Raw genomic sequence first — 23989 nt, forward strand, 5'->3', positions numbered from 1 at the left:
ATGCACGATTGTTACGCGTTTTGTTTTTGTATATTTAGACGATCGTTTCGGTTCAACGTATTGGATACAACTGATAAATGAAGTTTTGTAGCTAAGCGAATGCCACATGAAGAATGTCATGAGCGGGGGCAAAAACTTTTTTTTGGGAGGGGGAGTTTTGTTTTTAAATTATTTACATAATTTCTTTTTTAACCTTTTTCAATTTCCAATAAATTGTTGATCATCTACAGAATTGATTGAAACATTTTCAAGCATAATTTTCTTGATCGCTAATAGCCGGTTCCTAACCGAAGTTTGATTCTGCAAAAATCCCTTTCGTGTGTTTCATTCACTTGTTTGCAAGAATGGAGAGGACCTTCAATTTTGTGCTGAGTTTCAATGCAGAGATGCATATTTTCAAGACAATTATTTAGTCCAGTGCATTTATGATGTTCATATATGAGCGACCCAGCAGTTTGTACCACCCCCAATTTTTTTTTGCTCATTCGATAGAGCATTGGCTTAATTACCCTGATTTTTCGCAATCGCAAAATTCACCTTTCGGACGCCATCTTGGATTTTAGTTTTTGTTGAATATCTCGATTTCTATTTAACCTACATAAAAGTTGTGTATGCAAGAAACGTAGACAATTAAATTTTGCGTCTTTTATGTTAAGAACAATTTTTCGATATTCTGAATATTAAAAAAGTTACAAGCCAACAAAGTAAAATAAACAGAAAAAAGTGACAATTTTAAAGTTTTGAGCACTTTTTATCAAAATTATGAAAAAACGTATAGGCTGAATCTGAAGTCAGAAATATCCTATCAGCTCACGTTTTTGAAATATTACAGTTTGAAAGTTAAAAAAATCGTGTTTTGACTTATTTTGAAGTTAACAAGATTTTATCCACATGAACCAAAATATACTTTTCTGAAGGTTTCCAGTGTGCTGAACTCGAATCTGAAGTCAAAAATATCCTAGCAGTTCACGTTTTAGAAATATTTTTGTTAGAAAATGCAAAAAAACGTTTTCTTACTACTTTTGGTGTTATACCTTAATTTGAAGAAATTTTTTTTTTAAATATAAATCATAACGGTTTCTATATGAACTTTTTTTCTTCTTTCAAGACCCGTTTAAATCTTCGCAATATCTTTTTTATTGCGCGAGATATCTTAAAATGAAGTAAGTGTGCATGGCTTAATTTATCAAATAAGGAGATGAAAATGTGAAACATTATAATAGGCCATAAAACTGACGATATCTCGAACAATAAAAAAGATATCGAAAAGATTTAAAAAAAATTTTGAAAGAAGGAAAATAGTTCTTACAGAAACCGTAATAAATTGTATTTAAAAAAAATTTCTTCACATAAAAGCATAACCTCAAAAGTAGTAATTTTTGCAACTTCTAACGGTAATATTTCAAAAACGGGAGCTGATAGGATGTTTTTGACTTCAGATTCGAGTTCAGCACATCAAAAACGTTGTTGACTTGTGTAATTAATCAAAACAGACCTATAGCCTACGAAGAAGAACAAATGAAGTTTCAACAAATTGAAATCGAACAGGGCAGAAAAAAAGCGAATGCCTTGTTCGATTTCACTAGTCACAAAGTTTTTTTTTATAGAAATCAAAGTATATTTTTCTAATAGTTTTTTTGTGCGCTGAGCTCGAATCTAAAGTCAGAAAAATTCTATCACATCACGTTTTTGACATATTACCATGCCAAAAATCAGAAAAATAGTGTTTGGGACGTTCAAAATTCAATATCTCAAAAACTTTTCACGTTAGAGCTATTCTAGTGCTTGATTCAAATTAAAAAGATCAATGACCATTAGAAAAGTATAATTTGGTTTCTATGGAAAATTTTTTTCATTTGTCATTTAAGGAAAAATCAATCTTGAAAATCATTTTTTGTTTTTTTTTCAATTTTTCTCAATATTTTCTAAAACAAAAGTATAGTTTTTCCACACAATCTTTAAAAAACGGTTTTAAGCTATATAATTACATTCCAAACTTTTCAAAAATCAAAAATTTTTTCGGTAACTTTTTTGATTGAAAAATAAGCTATGTTTTTTTTATTAAATTCGTCAAAAATCCAAAAATTAATTTTTTGTTCAAAAAACATTTTTAATATATAGAAAACATAAAAAGTAATTTTTAACCAAGTTTTGTTAAAATCCAACTATTTTTGTATAAGATAAAAATAAATCAAAATCGTATTTTTGCATTTTTTTCAGTATTTTTGAGGTTATAGAAAAAAATTGTTTGAGTAAAAGTTGTAGACATTTATACTACCTACAACTTTTGCATTTGACTTTTTTCGATAGGACGTCTAATTTTGACAGAAATCGTAAAAAAACCCCAATTTTTTTGTGGGCAATTTATTTTTCCCCTTTCATATACCATTTTGTGGCTAATAATTTTTTTTTTTCAAAAATTATTGGCACAGGTCTAAAAGGTCGCGAAAATAAAAAAAATTTAAAAACAATTTCGTATTACAAATAAACAAATTTTGGATAATAAAAAAATAAAGTTATTTCAAACAAAACTTTTTCTGCATTAAAAAAAAATAACCCAATGCAAATTGTGTGCAATAAATATTTTTTTTTATATATTCGTCGAATTGCTTGCAATTTTGACTATTTGGCCATATACAGGATGTCCCAAAAGTAATGGATCAAACGAAGTATGCTGATAGAGGATCTTAAGGGCTCTCAGAATTTGGTAACTTGTTCATCCCAAATCCTTACGGTTTTCGATGTAATGCAATTCTTGTGAAATTTCGAAAAATCTCTACTTTGCAACAGTATTTTACTTCCTGCTCCTTTAATTGATTTTTGTTTTTTACAGTTCTTTTACTAAAACATTGACAAATAATTAATTAATCAAAATATTTTTTATTCCATACGCCATTTCGCTGCAATTTAACTAACAGTTTCAAGTTTTATAAAAAATCAATTTTTGAGAGCAACACCGCAGAAAAAAATTTCCACGATGTGAGAATGGTTTATTATTTTAAAAAGTTGGCCTGTTATTGTAGTTTTCAAAAATGTATTAAAGTTTCCAAAGTTGCAATTAAATCGCAAAATATTACAATTTGAATTCAACAAAACAGGGTTTTTCAGAACAAAAAATAAACACATTTTCTCGAACTGTTATTTTTGTTTGTATTTTTGCTTTGAAAAATCCTGTTTTGTTGAATTCAAATTGTAATATATTGCGATCTAACTAACATCAGCATAGTGATTTATTTGATAAAATCATAAATTTCAAAACGAGCCTCTTCTTATGTTTCACTGCATTCAGTTAAATTTGGAAAAACAAAATTCCACCTTTTCCCTTCCCATTCGACGAACATGTAAACCATTGCGTTCTCATCATTAGAATTACTCAGTACGCATAATATTGTTAGCCACAGGTTTTTACCATACTCTGAGGGAGACCATGCAAGGTAGCATACAAAAAAAAATTAATTTAAAAATTTTCTTGGTTTGTATGTTAATTGTTTTGTCTTATTTTTGTGTGTGTTTTTTTTTTTTTTTTAATTCATAAATAATGTTTATTCACTTTGTAAATTTCAATGAGAAAATTTTATTTTACATTTTTTTGTTTGCGTTTTTGTTTGACATTTTCATGTCGTTGTTTTTTTTTTTTCTTTTTGACAAAAGATTTTTGATGGTTGCTAATCTCTGAAACTTTTGAATGTATTTATTATTTGTTATTCTTGTGTTATTTTGCTTTGTGAGAGATTATTTTACTTATCAATTGACATAAAGTTAAAAGAGAGATAAGATTAAAAGATTAAATAAACTTTTAAATGCGAAGTACATATTGACAAAAGCTTTGATTAACATTACAAAATTTGAATTAAAGATTATTATTTATTATTTTTTTAAGAAAGAGGAAATTAAATATTCGTGAGAAATATTCAACTTGATAGTTCAATCAAAAATTATTGTGTTAACTTGGTACTGGTTAAAAAAATTAGAATTGAGATTTTATTTGCAAGAATCATGTATTTTACTAGATTACGTTACTAGATTGTTTCAAGAAGGATTAATTTGTTTTTCAAAAATCAGAATTAGTTTTTGAAAAAAAAAAAACAAAAATACCAAAAATTACTTTAATCTAAAAACAGTTCTTTTTACATAAATATCACTAAAATACTAGCATTTTGTTGTACAAACAAAAAATATATATAATGAGAAATTTTTTTTCTACGCATTTATAAAATCATACTGTTACAATATTAACATAAAATTATTTATTTTTTGCATTAAAGACCTTGTCATGACGTATACAAATTTTTGTTTTAATTACTTTGTGTCAAGCTTATCAAATGTAGCATACCACTAAGTGATAACCTTAGCAGTTTTGTGTATTTATTTTAAAATTCATCCCCAGCATTTTAGAATTAAGTGAGTTATGTTATTTTGTTTTGAAAAGTTAAATGAAAAACAAAAAAAAAAAAGTGAAAATATATTTTGTGTGAAACGCAAATAAAAATAACAAAAAAATCGTTTATGATATTTTCTAATAAGAAAAAAACATTTCATAGAAACTTATCCAGTGTGTAACACAAATGTAAATTAGAAACGTTGAGGAGGAATACAAAAAAAATACTCTCCTTAATAAAGTATTAAGTAAGAAATGTGATTTTAACAACTTCACTTGAACAAAACATGTATCTAAACGAACTAAAAGCCACAAGACGCAAAAAGACATAAGAATATTATTGGATATATCCAGTAATTATAATTACTGAATTTTTATACCAAAAGAATCTGTTGAAAAAGTTTAAAAATCTGAACATGTGTAAGATACATTCAAAATGGGACGATCATTATTTTGAAGAAGAGTAACAATGGACGAAGGAAAATTTATAGAAAAGAAAATTTAGGTATATTGTGTTGGTAAAGAATGTTAGATTCTGGTAAAAAATTTAGGTATTTCCTAAATCAGAAAATGGAATATAAAGGAGAAGTAGTAGGTACCTAATTGAATGTTATCCAAAAGAATTTGAGAATTGTTCCTCCCAACTTCAAACGGCTATATCTCGGAATTTTGAAAAAAAAAAAAAATGAAAAAAAAAGTTTGACGCCAGAAGGTAGCGGGGGCCTAACCTACATTTCGGTTCAACTCCCATCCCTGTAGGTGCACGCGTTCTCAAACCGGGAGAACTTAAAGGTAAAAAAAAAAGTTAAGCCCGATTCTGAAAAATTGGCATGATGTGGCGGTTTAACATGGAAGATGATTTTTTAAAAATCTGACAATGTGGAAAGCGTAGGCCTATGACACAAGCTATCATTTGGCATCGCAAAAATTGCTCTCAAGCGGTTTAGCTTCCAGGAGCGTTCAAAGATTCGGGGATTTTTCAAAAAAAAAAAATTTACCCCAACTTTCAAATGCGATTTTCTCGGAATTTTGAATAAAAAAAATCCAAAACCCGATTATACCACTATCGGGTAGCTGAGAATATAAGCTTTCATATGGCACCACTCCCATGCCTCTCGGAATTGATACATTTGCAGATGAGATTTATTTTTTTCTCTCAGCGATAAATCTCACTGGTTGACCGAAACATACAAAAATACAAAATAAAGGTTTCTCTCAGACCTTGAACGAAATTTTTCTTTTTTAAAAATAAAGGTTATTTTATGACCTTTATTGAAAATGGCGACAAATAAGAGTTATTAAGGAACCTTTCAAAAGGTTGAGATTTATTTCTGATCTCTACATACTTCATTAGTAAAAACAAACTATTTTTTAATATTTTAAAAAACTAAAAACCCAAAATTGGACATAGAACAATTCTTATACAAGTAGGTACGCACTTTCCCTTAATAAAAAGCGGACTTAGAACAAAATATTATGGGACTTGGAACAACTAAAAGTAGACGGATATCATTTTCAGAAGGCTAATTCAATTTTAGACAAAAACGCTTTTCGAATTCGGAAAGAACACCCTCAAATAAGTAAAACTGTATTATTATAAAAGTGGATTTAGAACAATTTTGCTTTTCGCCGACGACATTTATTGTTCTTACAATGCTATAAATTTGGTATCATTATCAAAATTTGAACAATTATTTTTCAATTTTTTATTTGGACACCTACTAAACTTTGATGTGTTTAAAAAAATAACTGAAATATAACAACAATTAAAAACCCTTGAATAAATCGTTCTGGACGGAATCCAAAGTGGCCCAATATCTAAAAGTGACTTGCAGTATATTGAGCACTCATAACTATGCTTTTATCACGAAATGCACGATTGTCTTCCTTAAGTAAGCTCACTATTTAGTTGTGTAAAAGTTTTAGTTTAGTCAATTAAAATAAAAATAAATAAATTGCTGAAGATGGCATAAAAAGTGCCGAAATGTATTTGCAAATTAATCGAAATGTTTTATGTTTCTAGATAAATTACTTAAAAAAAAAGAAGGAAGAACTTAATTCGTCAAAGGACAGATTTTTTGCAAGAAACATTCAACAAATCCTCAAGAAAATGAAAACGTTTAGTAACCAACAATTGAGCTCATATGAATGTATTTATGATTGTTTTCAATTGCTTCGTGGAAAAGTTTCCGCGCATGGAAAAATCAGAGGTAAAACATCAAGAAAAAATTGGAATCAAGGTTGAAACAATTCAAGGAAGAATATTGAAGACTAAAAGAATGAACTTCTGTGAGAAAATTTTTTGGGAAATATTATTCCTGAAATTAAATGCTTCCGAGTCCATGAACCAACATTTTTATGGTTTGCATTGACTTCCTTGAGTTTTTGAATTCCTGGTGAAAATAACAAATTTAAGTTTTCTTTCAGTTAAACAAAATTTTTTTTTTCTAAATTTATAACATTTTTACGGGAAATGTTTGTAATTTTAGAAGGTTTAATCTTCCACCAGACTGTTAAAAACCATTTTTTATTTTTATGTTCAGTTTTTAGCTGCGTCCTTTTGAGTAACCTTTTGTGTTTATGAATGTTTTTGTTTTTCATCAAGATAACCTTGATGACAGAAAAAAAAAAAAAATAGCCTTCAGGTGGATAATGTTAAGTTAGAACTTATTATCGTTGTCGCATTTTATTTTTGTTATAATTCTTAACCTTTAAGGGCTTTATTTTTTTTTTTTTATTTTTATCAAGAAATAAAATAAAAAATTGAAAAACAAAAAAGAAATTTAAAACATTTCAATTCCATTCAGGATGGAAGTTTTCTATCTGGTTTTTAAGTAATTGCAAAAAAAAAAGAGCTTCAAGCTTATAAAAAGAAAAGTAAATATTGAATTGTTTAAAATTGTACATTTATGTCAGTATACTGAAATTGAAAATGTATATCAAGATAAAATAAAAAAAAAAAAAAAGTGAACACAAATACTTTAAAAGAACACACATATTTGCCTTCAGCTATTTGCATCCTCCTGGCTATAAAAACGAGTATTCTTTTGGAATATTTAATTTTATTTCTTTTGTTTTGAAATGGAAGTATATTACCATAGATTTCATGATACTTGCAAAAACAAAGAAAAAGGGAAACAAACACAAAATGCATTCTGTATCTACGTTTCTAATAAAACCATTTAAAAAGATGATTATATTGAAAAATGTAAGTAGTAGAAAATATTAAGTAGTCAAATGGCATATTCTGCATTTCATAGTCAAAATTGTTTAAAAAGGCGCGGAGGAGGAATTTTTTTTATATTTCTTCTTAAAAAAAATTAAACTATTATAAATATTTATAGACTTTTTTCAAAAAAGTTTTAACACAAAAACCACTTTTACGAAAAGAGCAAGTACGTGGGACTCAGCCGTGCATTTTATTTCCTTAATTAAATATGTGCACTAAAAACAAAGTCTTGATACTTTTTTTACTGGCTCGTAACACAGTTTTATATGGTCTCCACGACCAATAAATAGATCACTATGCATTATATCACTGGAAGGCAATCTGTTAAAAAGTTCAAATTGTCATTAAAATGGGATTTGAATTGTTAGCTCACTGGGGTGTATACGTACTTTTTTTGATAGAATTTAATAACTTAACTTTGGCAACCGTCTGTATAATTTCCGCTTTAGACGATTAAATTTCTTCAAGGTCTACGAGAATAGATACTATTTTTTAGTATTGTATTTTTTAGACTCTTATTTTTCAAAACAAAGTTTTTGTTTCGTGTTAACAAAATAGGTTTTATACCTATACTGATTATGTTGAAATCCAAAATGGTGTGACATTTGACATGCCCACAATTGCATTTGTTTGTTAATCTGCATCAATTTCAAACAAGGTTTAATAAAAAATTCTAATTTTCGAAAATGGGACATTTTGTTTTAATTTAAATTTATCATAATTCTTATACAAAAAATTGAGAATTTCTAACAAAATTTTGAAACGAGAGTGAAAAAAATCAATTTCCGAAATTTTCTCTAAATATTACTTTTTACACTAAAAATGTGATGGCGTACTTCGTTTAATAAAAATCAAAATCATTTCAAATGACGTTTAAGTAACAAAAAACACAAATTTTATACTTTTTCTAAATTTTGTTTTGAAATATCCTATTCATTAAAAGATTAGAGCAACTTTTACTGAAAGAGCAAGTATGTGCAACCCAGTGGAAAAATTCAACTTGTTTGTGATTTTTTGGTACTGCTAAGCCCTATTTTGTTGAATTAAAATTAAATTTAAGTTAGAAATTGAATGTTAAATTTTCATCTATTCGCATTTCTAACCTTTTTTCAGTAAAAATGACTATTCTGAATTTTCAAAACAAATCACTGTCATTTCTATATTACACAACTATTTTTTCCTGAAATTTCTAAACTCATCAGTAACATAGAAATACACAAAAGCAAAAAAAAAAAAAACTAATTTGAATTTTGATTGGCACGAGGCTGTTTGTTTTCATATCACAACAAATCACCCCACATCATCCCCACCATCATTTAGAGAGGGTAATTATTATTATACGATTGTGGCTTATCATCATCATGGTTGGTCTTGTTCTATTCCTATTTAGTTTTGAAAAATACAATTGGGATTTTATTTTTTTTTTTCAACAAAAATAAAAACAAAGTTCATGGGGGGTTGACAATCACTGACGTCGTTGAATCGGATTTAATAATAATAATTATAATCTACCCGCCATAACCAAAACCACTCACTCACCGGGACGAAGAGGATGATATATCCCGCACTTAAATTTTCTTAAAGCTGATAACATTTTCTAGTTTGAAAACAGTTCAAGATGGTTCATGTGGTTGGAAATTTGGTTGTTAAGGGAGATATAAGAATTTTAATTGATTGATTTATAGACGAAATTGATTTGGGGTTAAATTGATGAGAGATGTGTAGGTATCAATTCCGTGACATTTTAGAAATCATCCGCAGGATCTGGTTAACCATAAAGTTGCTATTGGAGATATGCACACCAACGCACGACTCGTTTTTAAAGTAACAGAGGAGCAAAATGATGCAGTTCTTTTATTTTTTTGTTAAACAGAGTGTTTACCTGCTTCACTTCTTCAAAAAATATATGCAGTTAAAAAAATTTCGTATAACTTACTTCCAACTAACTCAACTGTTTTCACTGGAATTTGTTTGAAAACCAACATTTGAAATTCCTATTTGTACTATCAAACACATATACCTACGTTTATCTAGGAATAAGTTCTACGAATAAGTTCTCACTTAGTTGAAAAACCACTTGGCACATAAGAGATCTCTCTGTTCTCAATTCTGATTTCTAAAAGGACTAGAACTAACTATTTCTTTGTGAATGAGAAAAAAACTTACATAATATTTGGTTTTCACAATAAAATACCTAGAATTTTTAACCTTGCAACTTTAGATTCCGGGAATATATAATTCTAAAAAAAAAAAACTTCAAATTGCAAATGCATTTTGATATTAATTTTGCTTCCTTCAATTCATTCAAAATGTCATTTATTTTGTCATTAATTACAAGTATTATTTTGAAGAATTAATCTTCTTATTTGTTTATAAGTGTTGCATGCTTCATGGAAATACTTAACTCTTGTAAAGTACTTAATATAAATTGTGAAAAAACACTAAGAGAAAAACACTAAGAAATGACATAATAAAATTAATGCGAAAAAAGTAGATCTAAAATAAAATTGAACCATGTTTGAAAAGTGTGTTCTAAAATGAAGGAGCTTACTGTACCAAGAAAAATATACAAAATTAAAAAAATATAATCTACTTCGATAAAATTGAGCTAAATAAACCAAAACTATTTTTTTTTTCGCATGTGAGTATATTCTAGTCACTTTTTCTGCGCTCTACTCAGAAAACGGTTCATTTTCCAGAAAAATGTTTCGGGCATATGTTGTAGATAATTTCACGACGAACAATTTTTATAATAACCTCTGATGACATCCGATGAATAGGTCGCGAGATATTTGCGAAAAACTTTTTGTGACCTTTTGCGCTTATAGCTTTTTAAGCCGGCACGATATTAATGTCGATTTTTCACATCTTCATTACAACGCCGTAATAAAAGGTGTGTACAAAAATTCAGCCCACTATTAATTTTTCCGCAGATTGGACTACTATATAATTTTTATTTGGGATATAGGTACTATAGGGCAAGTTTAGGATTCGTAAAAAAAATCGAACTCTATATAACAATTTTACATGACATTACGATGATGCAGAATGCCAAAAAAAGTGGCTCTGGCAATTCTGTCTGTCTGTCTGTCCGTCTGTATGCACCTCGAGCTAGAGCCTAAACAACTAGAGCGATTCTCTCCAAACTTGGTAGTTAACAGTCTTAGGCGATTCCCTAGAGGGGAAATTGAAGTTTTTTTTTTAGGGCCAAAACTAACGGTACCTGTCATACAACGGAAATAGAAAAGTTAATTTTTTTCAAAAACGGCTCTAACGATTTTGATTAAAATTTTTGTGTGTAGTATTACACATAAGAGCCAACTTTTGCAATAAAAAAAATATTTTTTGGACCTTTATTAACGGTACCTGCCATAGAACGGTTTTTTTGGTTTCTGAATATCTCGTACAAAACTAAACTAACTGATTTCAACGAAAATTCTTGCACGAAAGCAAGGGTTAAATTAAAATTTAAGAAAATTTTCAAAAAATACATTTTTAGATTTTTAAAAAATATTTCAAAATTTTTTTTTGAAAAATCAATTTTTTGAAAACGGGTTAGTGAAAAATTTTGAAAATTTCGTTTTTATATTTAAATTAATTATTTCTTTAAAATGGCATACCAACTTATTTTTTGAAAAATGTTTGGAAAATTTTTATATATAAAAAATTATTTTTTTAAAAAACGGCTCTAACGATTTTTGAAATTTTTTTTCTAAAAATTCCTTTTTATATGAGAAATAAAATGGCACACTTGGTTTCTTGTAAAAGACCATTTAAAACGGTGTTTAATTAATTTTAAAAACAGATTTTACTTCTTTTTTTAACTTCTTGAAAATATCAATATTTAAATTTTCTCTAATTTTCTTGAATAAAAACCTTTAACATAAGAGTTACTTTTAGCATAAGAGCAAGTACGTGCGACCCCAGTCGTGCATCTTATTTTTTACGTACTTACATTAAAATTTTTTTTATTTTAAGGTCTTAATGTTTGCCTCTTGCCCCGAAAACAGTCTACTTTTTTTTTTTTTTTTTTTTTACAAAAATTGATAGGTAGCAAAGTTGTTAAATTGTTGCTTATAATTTTAACAAAATACAAGAAAATTGGAAATTTTTTTTTATATAATTTTCAAAAACGAGGAAAAAAAGGAATATGACCACTTTAAATCCTACCACCTTAAAACAATATGATTTAAAAAAAAAATGAAATCTGCTTAAATTGGGTTGGGGTCGATATCCCGCTTTTTATATTCCCGATTTTTAAATCCCGCTTTTAAAATCCCGTTTCTTATAGTCCCGATTTTTATAATCCCGTTTTTTATTAAAAAATTAAAAAATGAGAATAATAATAAAAAAAAAATAAAATCATGATAATCCCATAGATTTATAATAACATAATATGATAAGTATTTACACACTACACAATCATTTATGCATTAAGCATGTATTTTGTAAAAAAAAAAGAGGTTGTCTGTAAAGCCGGTTTACGGACGATGATTTTACGTGATAAAGTCGTAAGAAAACAGGTTGTGTGCTTTTAAAACGAGTCAATTGAAGCGTTTATTTATTTCAAACAATCATAATTTACAAGAAAAAGCTAAACAAAAATTACCTTTTTCTTTTCTCATTATATTAATTTTTGTAGGTATTTTAAAAGCTTAAAAAAAATTATACCATTAAAAAGCCAAATATTTCTTCTAAATATTGAAACCATTTTTACAATGCGCAAAAAGTATTAAAATAATTTATTAAAAACAATCATTTCTTATGAAAAATGTGAAAAAATCATTTCCATCACCCAAAAATTTATTTTTTTGATAAAACAACCTATAATAAATTTTATACCACCTAAAAGCTTTTTGCTTCAGCTCAAAATATATATATCGATCATGTCTATTAGGCATCTACAAAAAGAGCTAGAATTTTTTAAACTCGATCAATTTTCATGAAAAATAGCAAAAAAAAAACATATAATTTTATGTTCTCACGCTATTGAATCAATTTTTTTTAAGACAACTTATAAAAAATTTTATATCATGTAAATGTTTATAATTTCACCTTTAATGTGACGTTTCAATCTTATTTCTGCGAAGCCTAGAAAAAAAGTTAGAATTTTTTAAAGCCAACCATGTCGAAATTCCAAACTGAGATTACGGTACTTCCCACACTGGTGGCTGTTCATGATCAACAGATCTGAACAGGTGTTTTGAGGTATTTCGCAAGTTTTTTAATTTAACATTGTGTAGCTTGTAGTGAATATACAATTATGTGTGATATACCAAATGAAAGGTAACATCATCAGGATGCTCATTAAAGTTAAATCAAATTTGTATTTGCTTTAGATCAATTGATAGAACCTGTTGAATAATAAAACTTTATTTTACCGTTATCTCAAAATTGTGACTACAAAATTGATTGAAATTTTGCATAGTTTGATATAGTCCTGTCTATAAAATATAAATTTCATTTATTTATCTGTTGAAGAAAAAAAAAAATAAAAATAAAAAACCGTTAAAAAAGGTCAACAAACTTGGGACAAAAAAAACTTGTTTTCCTATAATTCGGTCAAAACGCATTTTGAAATACCAATTTTTTGCACATGTATGCGCACAGTCATAGACTACATGTTCTATAAGCTCACCCAAAAATAGCCCAAAATAAGTAGGTGTTTTTCAAAAATTCATATTTCGAAACGCAGAGACTTAAAAAAGAATCCGTATCAGACTTCAACTTTTTTTATTATCTTTCGAATGACGTTTTTCAAATTGTCAACAAAAAAAATTCAACTACCTATAATCACTACTTTGTCAATGGTCTACCTCATGTTTTAGTTTTAGAAAACCATTAATAGATTGGTTTTGAAATTTTTTAGAATTTTTTCAATACAATTGTCAGTCTTGCAATAAATTTATCTATTGATCAAAAAAAAATTCAACTCTTTACATTGTCGCGTTTAGAAAATAGCTAATTTTTTGAAATTTTGTTTTACCCCTATTTACCCTATGAAAAGATGAATTTTTCAAAATCCTTCAATCTTTCAAATAAGCTATAGAAAATTTTTGTATCTCTAATAGTTTATTTTTAATTTTGAATTGAAATTTTTGCCGCACTGCGAAAGTGCGAGAGTTTAACGGGAGAAAATGGCGTCACTTTTTTGTGGTGGCTGCCATGGTTCATCTATTTATGAGATGTTATCACTTCAAAAAACGGGATTTGACGGGATTTTACGGGATTTTAAAATGCGGGATTATAATTGATCGGGATTTTAAATAATCGCGATTTCAAAAGACCGGATTTAAAAAATCGGCATTTTAGTAGAAGGGATTTTGAAACTTTTTTTTCGGGATTTTCGAAAAACAGGATTTTAAAAAGCGGGATTCCGATACGCTCCCGCTTAAATTCTGTTAAATTTAAGGTGAACTTGATTTCATTTTGATGTGAATTTGTCCTTAATGATGTAATTTAAGACGGCAGTAATCTTGGAAAAAAAACCATGCAGAAATTGATTTATTTTAGATGGTCTTTTTTTTCCGTGCACTGATTTAAAAAAGAAAATTCTGGTCGCCAGCCATCTTGGGAAATAATAAGTTACCAACATTTTCGATTCAGTTGAGGTCACGCAAATGATTTTTGACTCAAAAACATGTAGTAATTTTTTTGCAAAGCCTGAGAATTATCACCGATATTTAAAAAAAAAAATCTCCATTGACTTACCTATGAGCAGTTTTCCGGTAATACTTTTTAACAGCAGTCTGTCCTGGGGACGTAGGTGCACTTGTTTCAAATGATGCGTCACTCATGGTAAAGCTTATCTAAAAATAAAAACAAAACAAAATGCTTTAGGTATAACAGAAAAGATATAAAAATAAAAATTATAATCAAAGTCTAGTTTCAGGAAGAAAATATGAACAATTAAACTTGCATGCAATTATTCACACTATGTCAACTTTGTTTAATTTTTTTTTTATTTAAATAAAAAAAAATTTAACTATTGTTATAGGTCTAGGGAGCACTTCATTAAATTTCAATATAAAACAGCCTGTTGAATGAAATTTCAAAAGAACCATCTCATTATTATTCGCCATTGTTTATATGACATCATACTCATGACACAACACACTCTCCAAAGGATACTGAACTTTTGTTTAAGAAAACTAAAAACAAAAGGTACTTTGTGTTATACGGTGTAGTTCATCATATGAGAGATTTTGATATGAAATTGCAAGGAAAAGTAAGCTTAAATTCAAGCTTTTTCAACTCTATCAATCTATTGTTTCAGCCAGGTACGGAGGTACTCGTAATTAAATTGCGTATGAAAAATTGTTTCAAAATTAGTTCTAGGAAATATAAGCTTTAGTAAAAGGTAATTAGCGTTCAGGGGATATCCTTGTTCCAGGAAGTAAATTTTCACTCAAAGCAACCAACACAAGGATTTTATCCGATTTTGATAATGTTCCTCCTTTTCTTTTGTTCAAGTGAAACAGGATGTTGATTAAGGCTTTATACAGGGCTACCATATGTATTTTTTTTGTTTTTGGAAAAGTAGAAGTCACTCAATTTTTAGAGTAACTTGGGCAGTGAAAAAATTCTTTAAAATTTTAAAACTATAAATTTCAAAACGGTTTTCTAAAAAAAAAAACACCTTCGACAAAGTTGTAAATATTGATAGGGAAAATTTTGTTTGAAAATTTTAAAGATGCGTCTAATACCTACTGGTTTTTTTTTAATTTCTAGATTTCAAAATATAATTTTTTGAAAAACACATACTTTTTTAGCGTTTTTTGGGCGTTTTTATTATTTTTTAAAAGTTTTTAAAACATCAGCAAAATCACGAACTTACAAAACTTATAGGTATTCCTGATGTGCATGCGTGTACAAAAAAAATTTCTTAAATGATTTTTGAACAAATAACGGAAAAAACAAGTCTTTTTGCTCCAAATTTTTTGAATATTTTTAACTGTACCTATATTATTTTATTTTTCTTTAACAGATGTATGAATGAAATGTATGCTGTAGATAGATAATAGGCAGACTATAAGTTTACAAAACTCATAATTTTAATATAACGGTAAAATTATATTTTTTCTTAACACGTTATATCTTTTGACCTAGAGCACATACAAATTTTATTTAACTTTATTTCGCATAAAGTACATGTACTACAAGCTGCACAATCTTAAATAAGCACCTTTGGAGATCTATCGGCGATTACCAACCTCCACTAGTGTTCCTAAATTGGTACCGTAATCTTATGTTTCAAATTTCGACATGTTTGGCTTTAAAAAACTGTTCCTTTTTTTGTAGACATCATACAGATATGATTGAGGCATATTATTAAAGCTGGAATAATAAGCTTTCAGATGATATTAAATTTATTATAGATTGTTATATAGAAAAATGGATTTTTGGGTGATGGAAGGAAAAAAGTTTAATTTTTTCACTTTATTCATAAGAAATGATTGTTTTTAATAAATTACTTTGTATACCTTTTGTGCATTGTAAAAATTTAAGTATGGATTAATTCTTTAGAAGAAACATTAAGCTTATTAATGGTATATAATTATTGGAAGCTTTTTATTGTAAAATTGATATAATGAGAAAAAATAGGATATTTTTTTTTAGATTTTTCGTGTATATTATGATTGGATGCACTTTACTATAAGATTTATTATCGTATAAATTTTTTAACAAGAAAGTTGACAAAACAATAATTTTTGAATATTTTTTTTTAACAAAAGCACACTACTTATTTTTTTATAACCAACTTTACAGAAAATCACTTTTTATTTTATAAATTTTTTAGGGATTTTGATAACAGAAAAATAATGGGTTGGGATCAGAATCTCAAAAAAAAAACCTAAATCACGAAAACCCAAAATTCTGCAATTTCATTGGACAAGGTCACTGGCCATTGCACATACGACCTAGATGTCCATATATTTTTAACTAGGTTTTAGTTTTAATTTCATTTTAATTATCGGTACTTCCAACCACTAAAATTGCCTTTTGAAAGCTTTGATGTCACCACTAATGGAAAATTAGGAATTCTATGGTCTGAACTCTGTAATTTTAGTAAATTAGGGTAGTTTTAATGCAGCTCCTATTTCAGTGAAAATTCAAACAAAATGTTTGACAAAATTTTCAACAAGTCCATAGATACATTGACATTGAACATAAAATTGTGTGCGGTTTTGCCTTTTTAATGCAAACAAGAGAAATTGTAATTAAAAGTACCATTTATATCCACAAAAACCCAATTTTGCACGTTCTTAATGTGGCAATTTTTGTTGTTCAGTTATTATAATCTCTTAGGTGTCCTTAATCAAACAAAAAAAAGGAAAAAAAAAATACTTATTATTGTCATTCGTTTTGCTTAAACCTTACAAACACCCAAATGGTATTGGAGAGTGGCTACACTTAATTATCAGATTATACTCTGATTAACGAGTTGAAAATTATGCAAAAACCAATAAAACGTATACCTACAACGTACACAACAAATTATCATTCTCATTAACACAACATCCTCATTTTATTTTATTATTTATTATTTACAATGGGCTTGTTTTGTGCAAGGTAAATATGTGTAGATAATTTATATTTTTTTTTTTTACTTTTGTTGCTGTGTAATTAAACCAAAAATTTACTTAAATTACCCAGACTGCAAAGTCGTTAAAGGAGAGAAAAAAGGATTGTTTTTACTAGTTTTACTAAAGGTTGAACAAGTTTAACAAGGAATATTGGGGTAGGTCTAGAATTTTAATTAAAAGGTTTTCTGTGTCGTTTGAAAAGACTTTTTGAATAAGACCATTAATTACTTTAATGAATTTTATAATTTATTTTTTACGTATATAATATTGTTCAGGGCTTGCATCATTATTTTTTTTAATGAAAGATAAACCTTTCAAAACTGTCTCTTAACACAAAATATTTTTAAATTTAGTGACCGTTTAATGTCCTTAAAATTGGTGATGTATTTCAGGTAAAAGTCAAACAGACAAGTTTTGCAGACTTTTTTTAGGTAAACGTCAACGACAGTTGTTCAGTGATTGCTTATCTCTGAGAGAAACTGAAAAGTGATTTTGAATTGTTTTAAAGTGGATTAGGGTTATAAGGAGTGTTTTCTTCAAAAACCATACTGCTTTTCTAAAGGATTTTGGTACTCAAAATTCGAATATTTTTCCAAAATTTTTACAGACCGTCAATCTCTCGTAGATTCAAATAGTAAAATAAAGCGTTTTTACATATACATAAGTTTCTAACAATGATATGTTACATTTTCAATGTTTACATAAGACACTTCAAAACACAAGGTTTTGAACTTTCCGTTAACTAAAGATTATTTTTTTTTTGTGAAAAAATATAATTAAAGAATATATGAATATGAATATTTTTAAAACGGAAGAAACAAAATTCATTTAAAATTTGTATGTTGTAACATAATTGTTTGTGCACTTAATTAATATTCACTTTTCGGCACACTTGTTGTTTGCGAAGCAAACACCAGATGATCATGCTTATGATTATGATTTAATCTGATCTTTGCAGTATTATCTCTCTTAAAAGAGATAAGTCTGCAAAGATCAATAACGATTCTTTATGTTCTATCGATTATCGAGTGTAAGTATTATTTCTTGTAAGTTAGTTAGAATTAAGCAGTCGACTCTTGTGTAACACTTTGTTTTTTGTCTAAATAATAAAAAGAAATCGTTTGTGAAACGAAAAGTTGTTTTATTTAAAAGATAATAAAACTAACTTAACTGGCGCAGTCGGAAAAAAAAAAACGGGCATTAGTTAAAATTTAAAAATAAATTTTATTCTTAAAAATTAATGATTAAGTTAACTCCTGTTAATTATAGACAAACTTGAATTATTAAAAAACTAAACAAAAAAGTGAATAACAAATAAATTCATAAAACGTATAATGGAAGTGAAAGAAAAAAAAATGAAAAGAAAAACTTAAAATATTTTTTTCTCCTCATTCTCCAAATATTAAAAAAAAAAAAAAAAAAAAAAAAGTAAGAACAATAAAACACGAATTTGAATACAGTTATAAAAAAGACGCTAAAGTCTATAACAGTTCGAAAACAGCCCGTAGTACACGCTTTCAAACATGTTCGGTTGAAGAAAAAAAATTATAAAACACTTAGCTCGAAAACATTGGCTTCATACCAATAATAAAAAAAAAATTGAAAACCTTAAAACTGTTATACAACATAAGAGCCCTTAAGAAATAACTCCTCCTAAAATTATAAGAGAGAAAGAGAAATATAAAAGTGTTATACTTGAAACAACAAATGTTCGTAAAATAAAATTAAAAAGAAAATAGTTTTATTAAAACCAAAAACATTGATTAAAAATTAGAAGAAAAATAAAAAATAAGAAACCAAAAAACTCTAAACTAACATAAAAAAAAAAAACCATCAGAGGCTTTGAGGAAAACATTTAACACGTTGCTGATGTAAGTAATCAACATTTCAAACATGGAAACTATAAACCCCGCTGATAGACTTAAGATAGTTTTAGATCTTATTCATAAGCTACCTGAATTTAATGGAAGTTCTAATTTGCTCAATGATTTTCTGGACAGGGTAGATTCACTTGCACATGTTGTGTCAACTTTTGATAATAATACACAATCAATCCTTCTAGGTTATATTAAAGACAGAATTATTGGGAAAGCAAGAATTGAGCTACAAAAGCATGGGAGATTAGGAGATTGGAATCAGATTCGAGAAATTTTGAAAACAAATTTTTCTGAAAAACTTTCTGCAAATAAACTTTTGGATCAAATTAGAACAGCGAGAGTAGAAAAGAATATTGAAGATTTTTATTCAAAAATAAATTATTTGTTGTCTAGGTTAAATAATTCTTACGTCTTTACTGAAAATGAAAACAATGAGGCAATCATAACATCAAACAAAAGAATTGCCCTTGAAGCTTTTAAAGACAACTTACCCGAACCAACAAAATCAATCATATTAAGCAGAAATCCTCAATCTCTTTTTGAAGCTTATAAAATTATAAGCGAAATCAACCACCTAACTCTTGGTCCAAATTCGTCAGGTTCGACACAATATTTTAGACAGCCGAATCGAACCAATAATTTTAATGCTTCGAATAATTATAGAAGCAATAATAACCACCCCAAGCGCATTCATCAAGAAATTATGAAGGTACACAGAGTAGACAAAATAATAATTCATCAAATTCTTTACCACGAAACAATTTTAGGCAAAATAATAACAATGGTCAGAATAATAACAGTCAAAATCAATTATGGCTACAAAATAGCAATAATAATTCACAAAGTAATCAAACGCGACGTTCAAATAGAAGTGTACAGCCTAATAACCAAAACGGTCACGAACCTATGGACGTTTCTATGAATGAAGTTGATGAAACTCATAACCAACCTCTAAACCCAAGCCAAAATTTTCGACCAACTCACGAAAGAAATTACCTTATATAGTCATAAAAAATCCTATTAGGCCTTTAAGGTTTGTAATTGACTGTGGGGCAGAAATAAGTATTATAAACACAAATATTTGCAACCCTAAATGGCAGGTTGAAAGTAGAAATCATATTTTAAAAGTTCTTGATCGAAATGTCCAAACAAATGTCGAATATAAAATTCCCTTATTTAGTGAGTTCAACGAAATCAATTATTTCGTAAATTTCTTGGAGTACCCTTTTCATAATCGTTTCGACGGACTGATTGGGAACAATATCCTTTTCGATTTAAATTGCGTAATTAATTATCAAACTAGGTGTCTTTCAACAGACAAAGCAACAATACAGATGTTTTTTAATGAAGACGAAGAAAATTACGAAAACTATGTAAAACAAAATAACGATGAATTAAGAATATTTTTTAGTGAATCGATTTCGTCCACAATCGATAACAACCTTTTTGCAAATCATTTAGCAAATGTTGATGTTCTGAAATTAAAATCGCTTTTAAACTCATTCAAAGATATTATTTATAACGAAGGAGACATTTTATCCTTTACAAACGAAATACAACACCGAATAATAACAAACAATGATATACCGATATACAGCAAACTCTATCGCTATCCGGAGATTCACTCCGATGAGGTCGATCGACAAATATCTGAAATGTTGAGGCAAAAAATAATCGTTCCTAGCTCTAGTCCATACAATTCGCCCATATGGGTCGTACCCAAAAAAGATGATAATAATGGTAACAAACAATGGCGAATTGTAGTAGACTACAGGAAGTTGAACACCCAAACTGTAGAAGATAGATTCCCAATGCCTAACATTGATGACTTATTCGATAAATTAGGAAGATGTAATTATTTTTCGACGATTGACCTTGTCAAAGGATTCCACCAAATACAATTGGATCCCCGTGATAGAGCGAAAACCGCATTTTCTACCAAGAGCGGACACTATGAGTTTCTGAGAATGCCGTTTGGGCTTAAAAACGCCCCAGCCACATTTCAGAGACTCATGAACTACGTTTTGCGTGACTACATAAATAAAATATGTGTAGTATATCTGGATGACATACTAGTATTTTCAACAAGCTTCGAGGAGCACCTTCAATCGCTCAAAAAAATTTTTAAAACACTCAAAGATAGTAAGTTGAAAATTCAAATCAACAAATGTCATTTCGGTAGTTTATCAGCCAATTATTTAGGACATGTTATTGTTCAAAATGGTATTAAACCAAATGAAAACAAAGTTAAGTCAATAATCGAGATGAAGTTACCAAAATCAAAAAAGGCAATAAAGCAATTCCTTGGTATAACCGGATACTACCGAAAATTTATTAGGGACTATGCCAAAGTGGCATACCCTATGATTTATTTCTTAAAAGATAATGTAAAATTGAATACATCTGATCCACAATATATAAAATCGTTTGCCACTTTAAAGACTCTTCTAACTTCAGAACCAATCCTTCGAAACCCAGACTTTAAAAAGAAATTTTGTTTAACAACGGACGCGTCTAATTACGCTTTAGGAGCGGTTTTAAGTCAAGAAAATCATCCGATATGTTATGCATCCCGAACCCTGAAAAAACACGAGCTAAGGTATTCGACCATAGAGAAAGAGCTCTTGGCGATTCTTTGGTCAGTGAAATATTTTCGAACCTATTTATACGGTAGAAGATTCACTGTCCGAACGGATCACAAGCCTCTCGTGTGGTTGCATAGCATTAAAGAACCCAACATGAAGCTCCAGAGATGGAAGTGCATTCTTAATGGATATCAAATAGACGTCGAGTACCTAAAAGGGAAAGAAAACGTCGTCGCCGATGGTTTAAGTAGGTATCCTATTGATAATGACGAAACCGAAAAAACGTCGAAATCTGACGAAGAAGTCAGCTTATTGGACGTCTTTAATAATGAAGAACACCAAATTTTCAATGGCGATGAAGTCATTCATGAAGCGCCCAGTAGAAGTAACGAAGAAGTAATGTCTACAGCGGCAACAATCCACAGTGCAATGGAGGATGAAACCCAGCACATATATATCACCGAAAAACCCGTTAACTTATTCAAAAACCAAATTTATTTATTTTATGGTCTAAAAGAAAAAATATCTTTTAAAATAATTCATAAAAAAATTCAGAATTACATCCAAATCGATAAAGAAAAAAGTAATTTGTTGGAGGTAATGAAAGGTCTTTTGATAAACAAGGGAATCATGTGTATCTATTGTGATGATATCTCGTTGTATTTGGAATTTCAAAAGCTCTTTGTAAAAAATTTTTCTACGAATACAAACTTGAAACTTTTAAAATCAAGCATTAAATTAAACGACATCATTGACAAAAACGAATTAATCACAATAATTAAAAATGAACACTTAAAAAAAAACCATAGGGGTATAAATGAAATGTTTCTAGAGTTAAAAAAGTTGTATTTCTATCCAAATTTACAAATCGAAATACAAAAATACGTAAACAACTGCGAGATTTGTTTACTAGCGAAACACGATCGACATCAAATCCAATGTCAAATGGAAATAACTGAAAAGCCCAAACATTTTAACGACATTATCCATATGGATATTTGGTTTCCGGAGCGTGGTAAAATGTTTTTAACAACAATTGATAAATTTTCGAAATACGCTACCGTGCATCCTTTGGACGACAGGAATTGGATTGCTATTCTGAAAGCAATAAAAGAAAGAATCCAATTTCTCGGAAAGCCAAACAAGATAGTTTCCGATGGAGATTCTTGCATTGTTCATTCGGCAGTAGAACAATTCCTTAAAGAAAACCAAATTGTCTTTCATAGAACAACGGCATCGATGAAAACAGGAAACGCAGATATCGAAAGGTTTCATGGTACTCTGAATGAGCACTTACGCATTATGAATGCTTCAAAAGAAACATCTGAATTAAACGAAAAAATATATAAAATCGTCACAATTTACAATTCAACAATTCACTCCACGACAAAACTAAAACCATTAGATTTTCTGAATAAAAACTTATCCAAATCAGACATTGACCAATATGCTGAAAAATTCCAAACGGAAAAAGAAGAAAGAATAAATAACATTAACAAAAACAAACAAAGCAACGTAAATAGGTGTTCCAACGTAGTTCAAAATAGAACTGTGGTCAAAAGTAGACCCAAATATAAAAAAATCAATCAATTCGAAACACAAGGGAATTATATCATTGACAAATCGACAAAAAGAAACATAAAATATAATAAGAAGCAACTTAAACGATTATACAAATATCAAAAACAATAAATTTGTAAATACCTATTTCACATTCACATTTCTTCACAGAATTTCACTTTCATTTTTTTTTTTTCAAACATCAAATCCTTTCCATTCATGTGGTTTTTACCGATTCTTCCTTTTTTTTTTTGGTTGCAAAATGCTGATTATTATCTGGAATTGTATATTTTTCTTGTTTTTTGTCTTAAACATTTCTTTTTTTAATATTTATTTGCAAAATTTTCCAAATGATTTCAAATTTAAGATTCAAAATGGCCATTCGCCATATTCAACGTTTAAAAATAATTATTTCCTTCCTAGTTTTGACAGCTACATAGAAATGTCACTTTACGTTTGCGTTCCAGGTATAAGCAAATAAAAGTTTGGGTTGAAAAATCAAATAACGTTCCAGGCTAGTGAAAATTATCGCTGTTTACACTGTGTCACTTTTCATGATTTGAGGGTGCGTTTTGGGTAGGACTTAATGTTTAGATTATGGTGACAATTGTATTTTTTATGAAGGCAGCCATAATAAAAGGACACTAGATGTGGTTTAAGTTTACTTTAGAATTATTTGAAGGAAAAAGGATTGTCAAATTGTTATGGTTCAATATGATTTCTATTTTATAGTTGAAAATCATTTTCCTAGTTCAGAAAATCTAGCCAGAAAT

General features: G+C 28.4%; 1 protein-coding gene across 2 annotated transcripts in view; it reads right to left on the bottom strand.

The window, feature by feature from the left end:
* Positions 1-23989, bottom strand: part of LOC129912507 (cytosolic purine 5'-nucleotidase) — a 120312-nt gene that overhangs the window by 91060 nt on the left and 5263 nt on the right. For both annotated transcript variants that reach the window (XM_055990779.1, XM_055990780.1), the window contains one exon: positions 14319-14416. In XM_055990779.1, the coding sequence (XP_055846754.1) occupies positions 14319-14416 (98 nt within the window). The remainder of the gene's footprint in view (positions 1-14318; positions 14417-23989) is intronic.

Source organism: Episyrphus balteatus, chromosome 2 (assembly GCF_945859705.1).
Source record: "Episyrphus balteatus chromosome 2, idEpiBalt1.1, whole genome shotgun sequence".
Classification (NCBI taxonomy): domain Eukaryota; kingdom Metazoa; phylum Arthropoda; class Insecta; order Diptera; family Syrphidae; genus Episyrphus; species Episyrphus balteatus.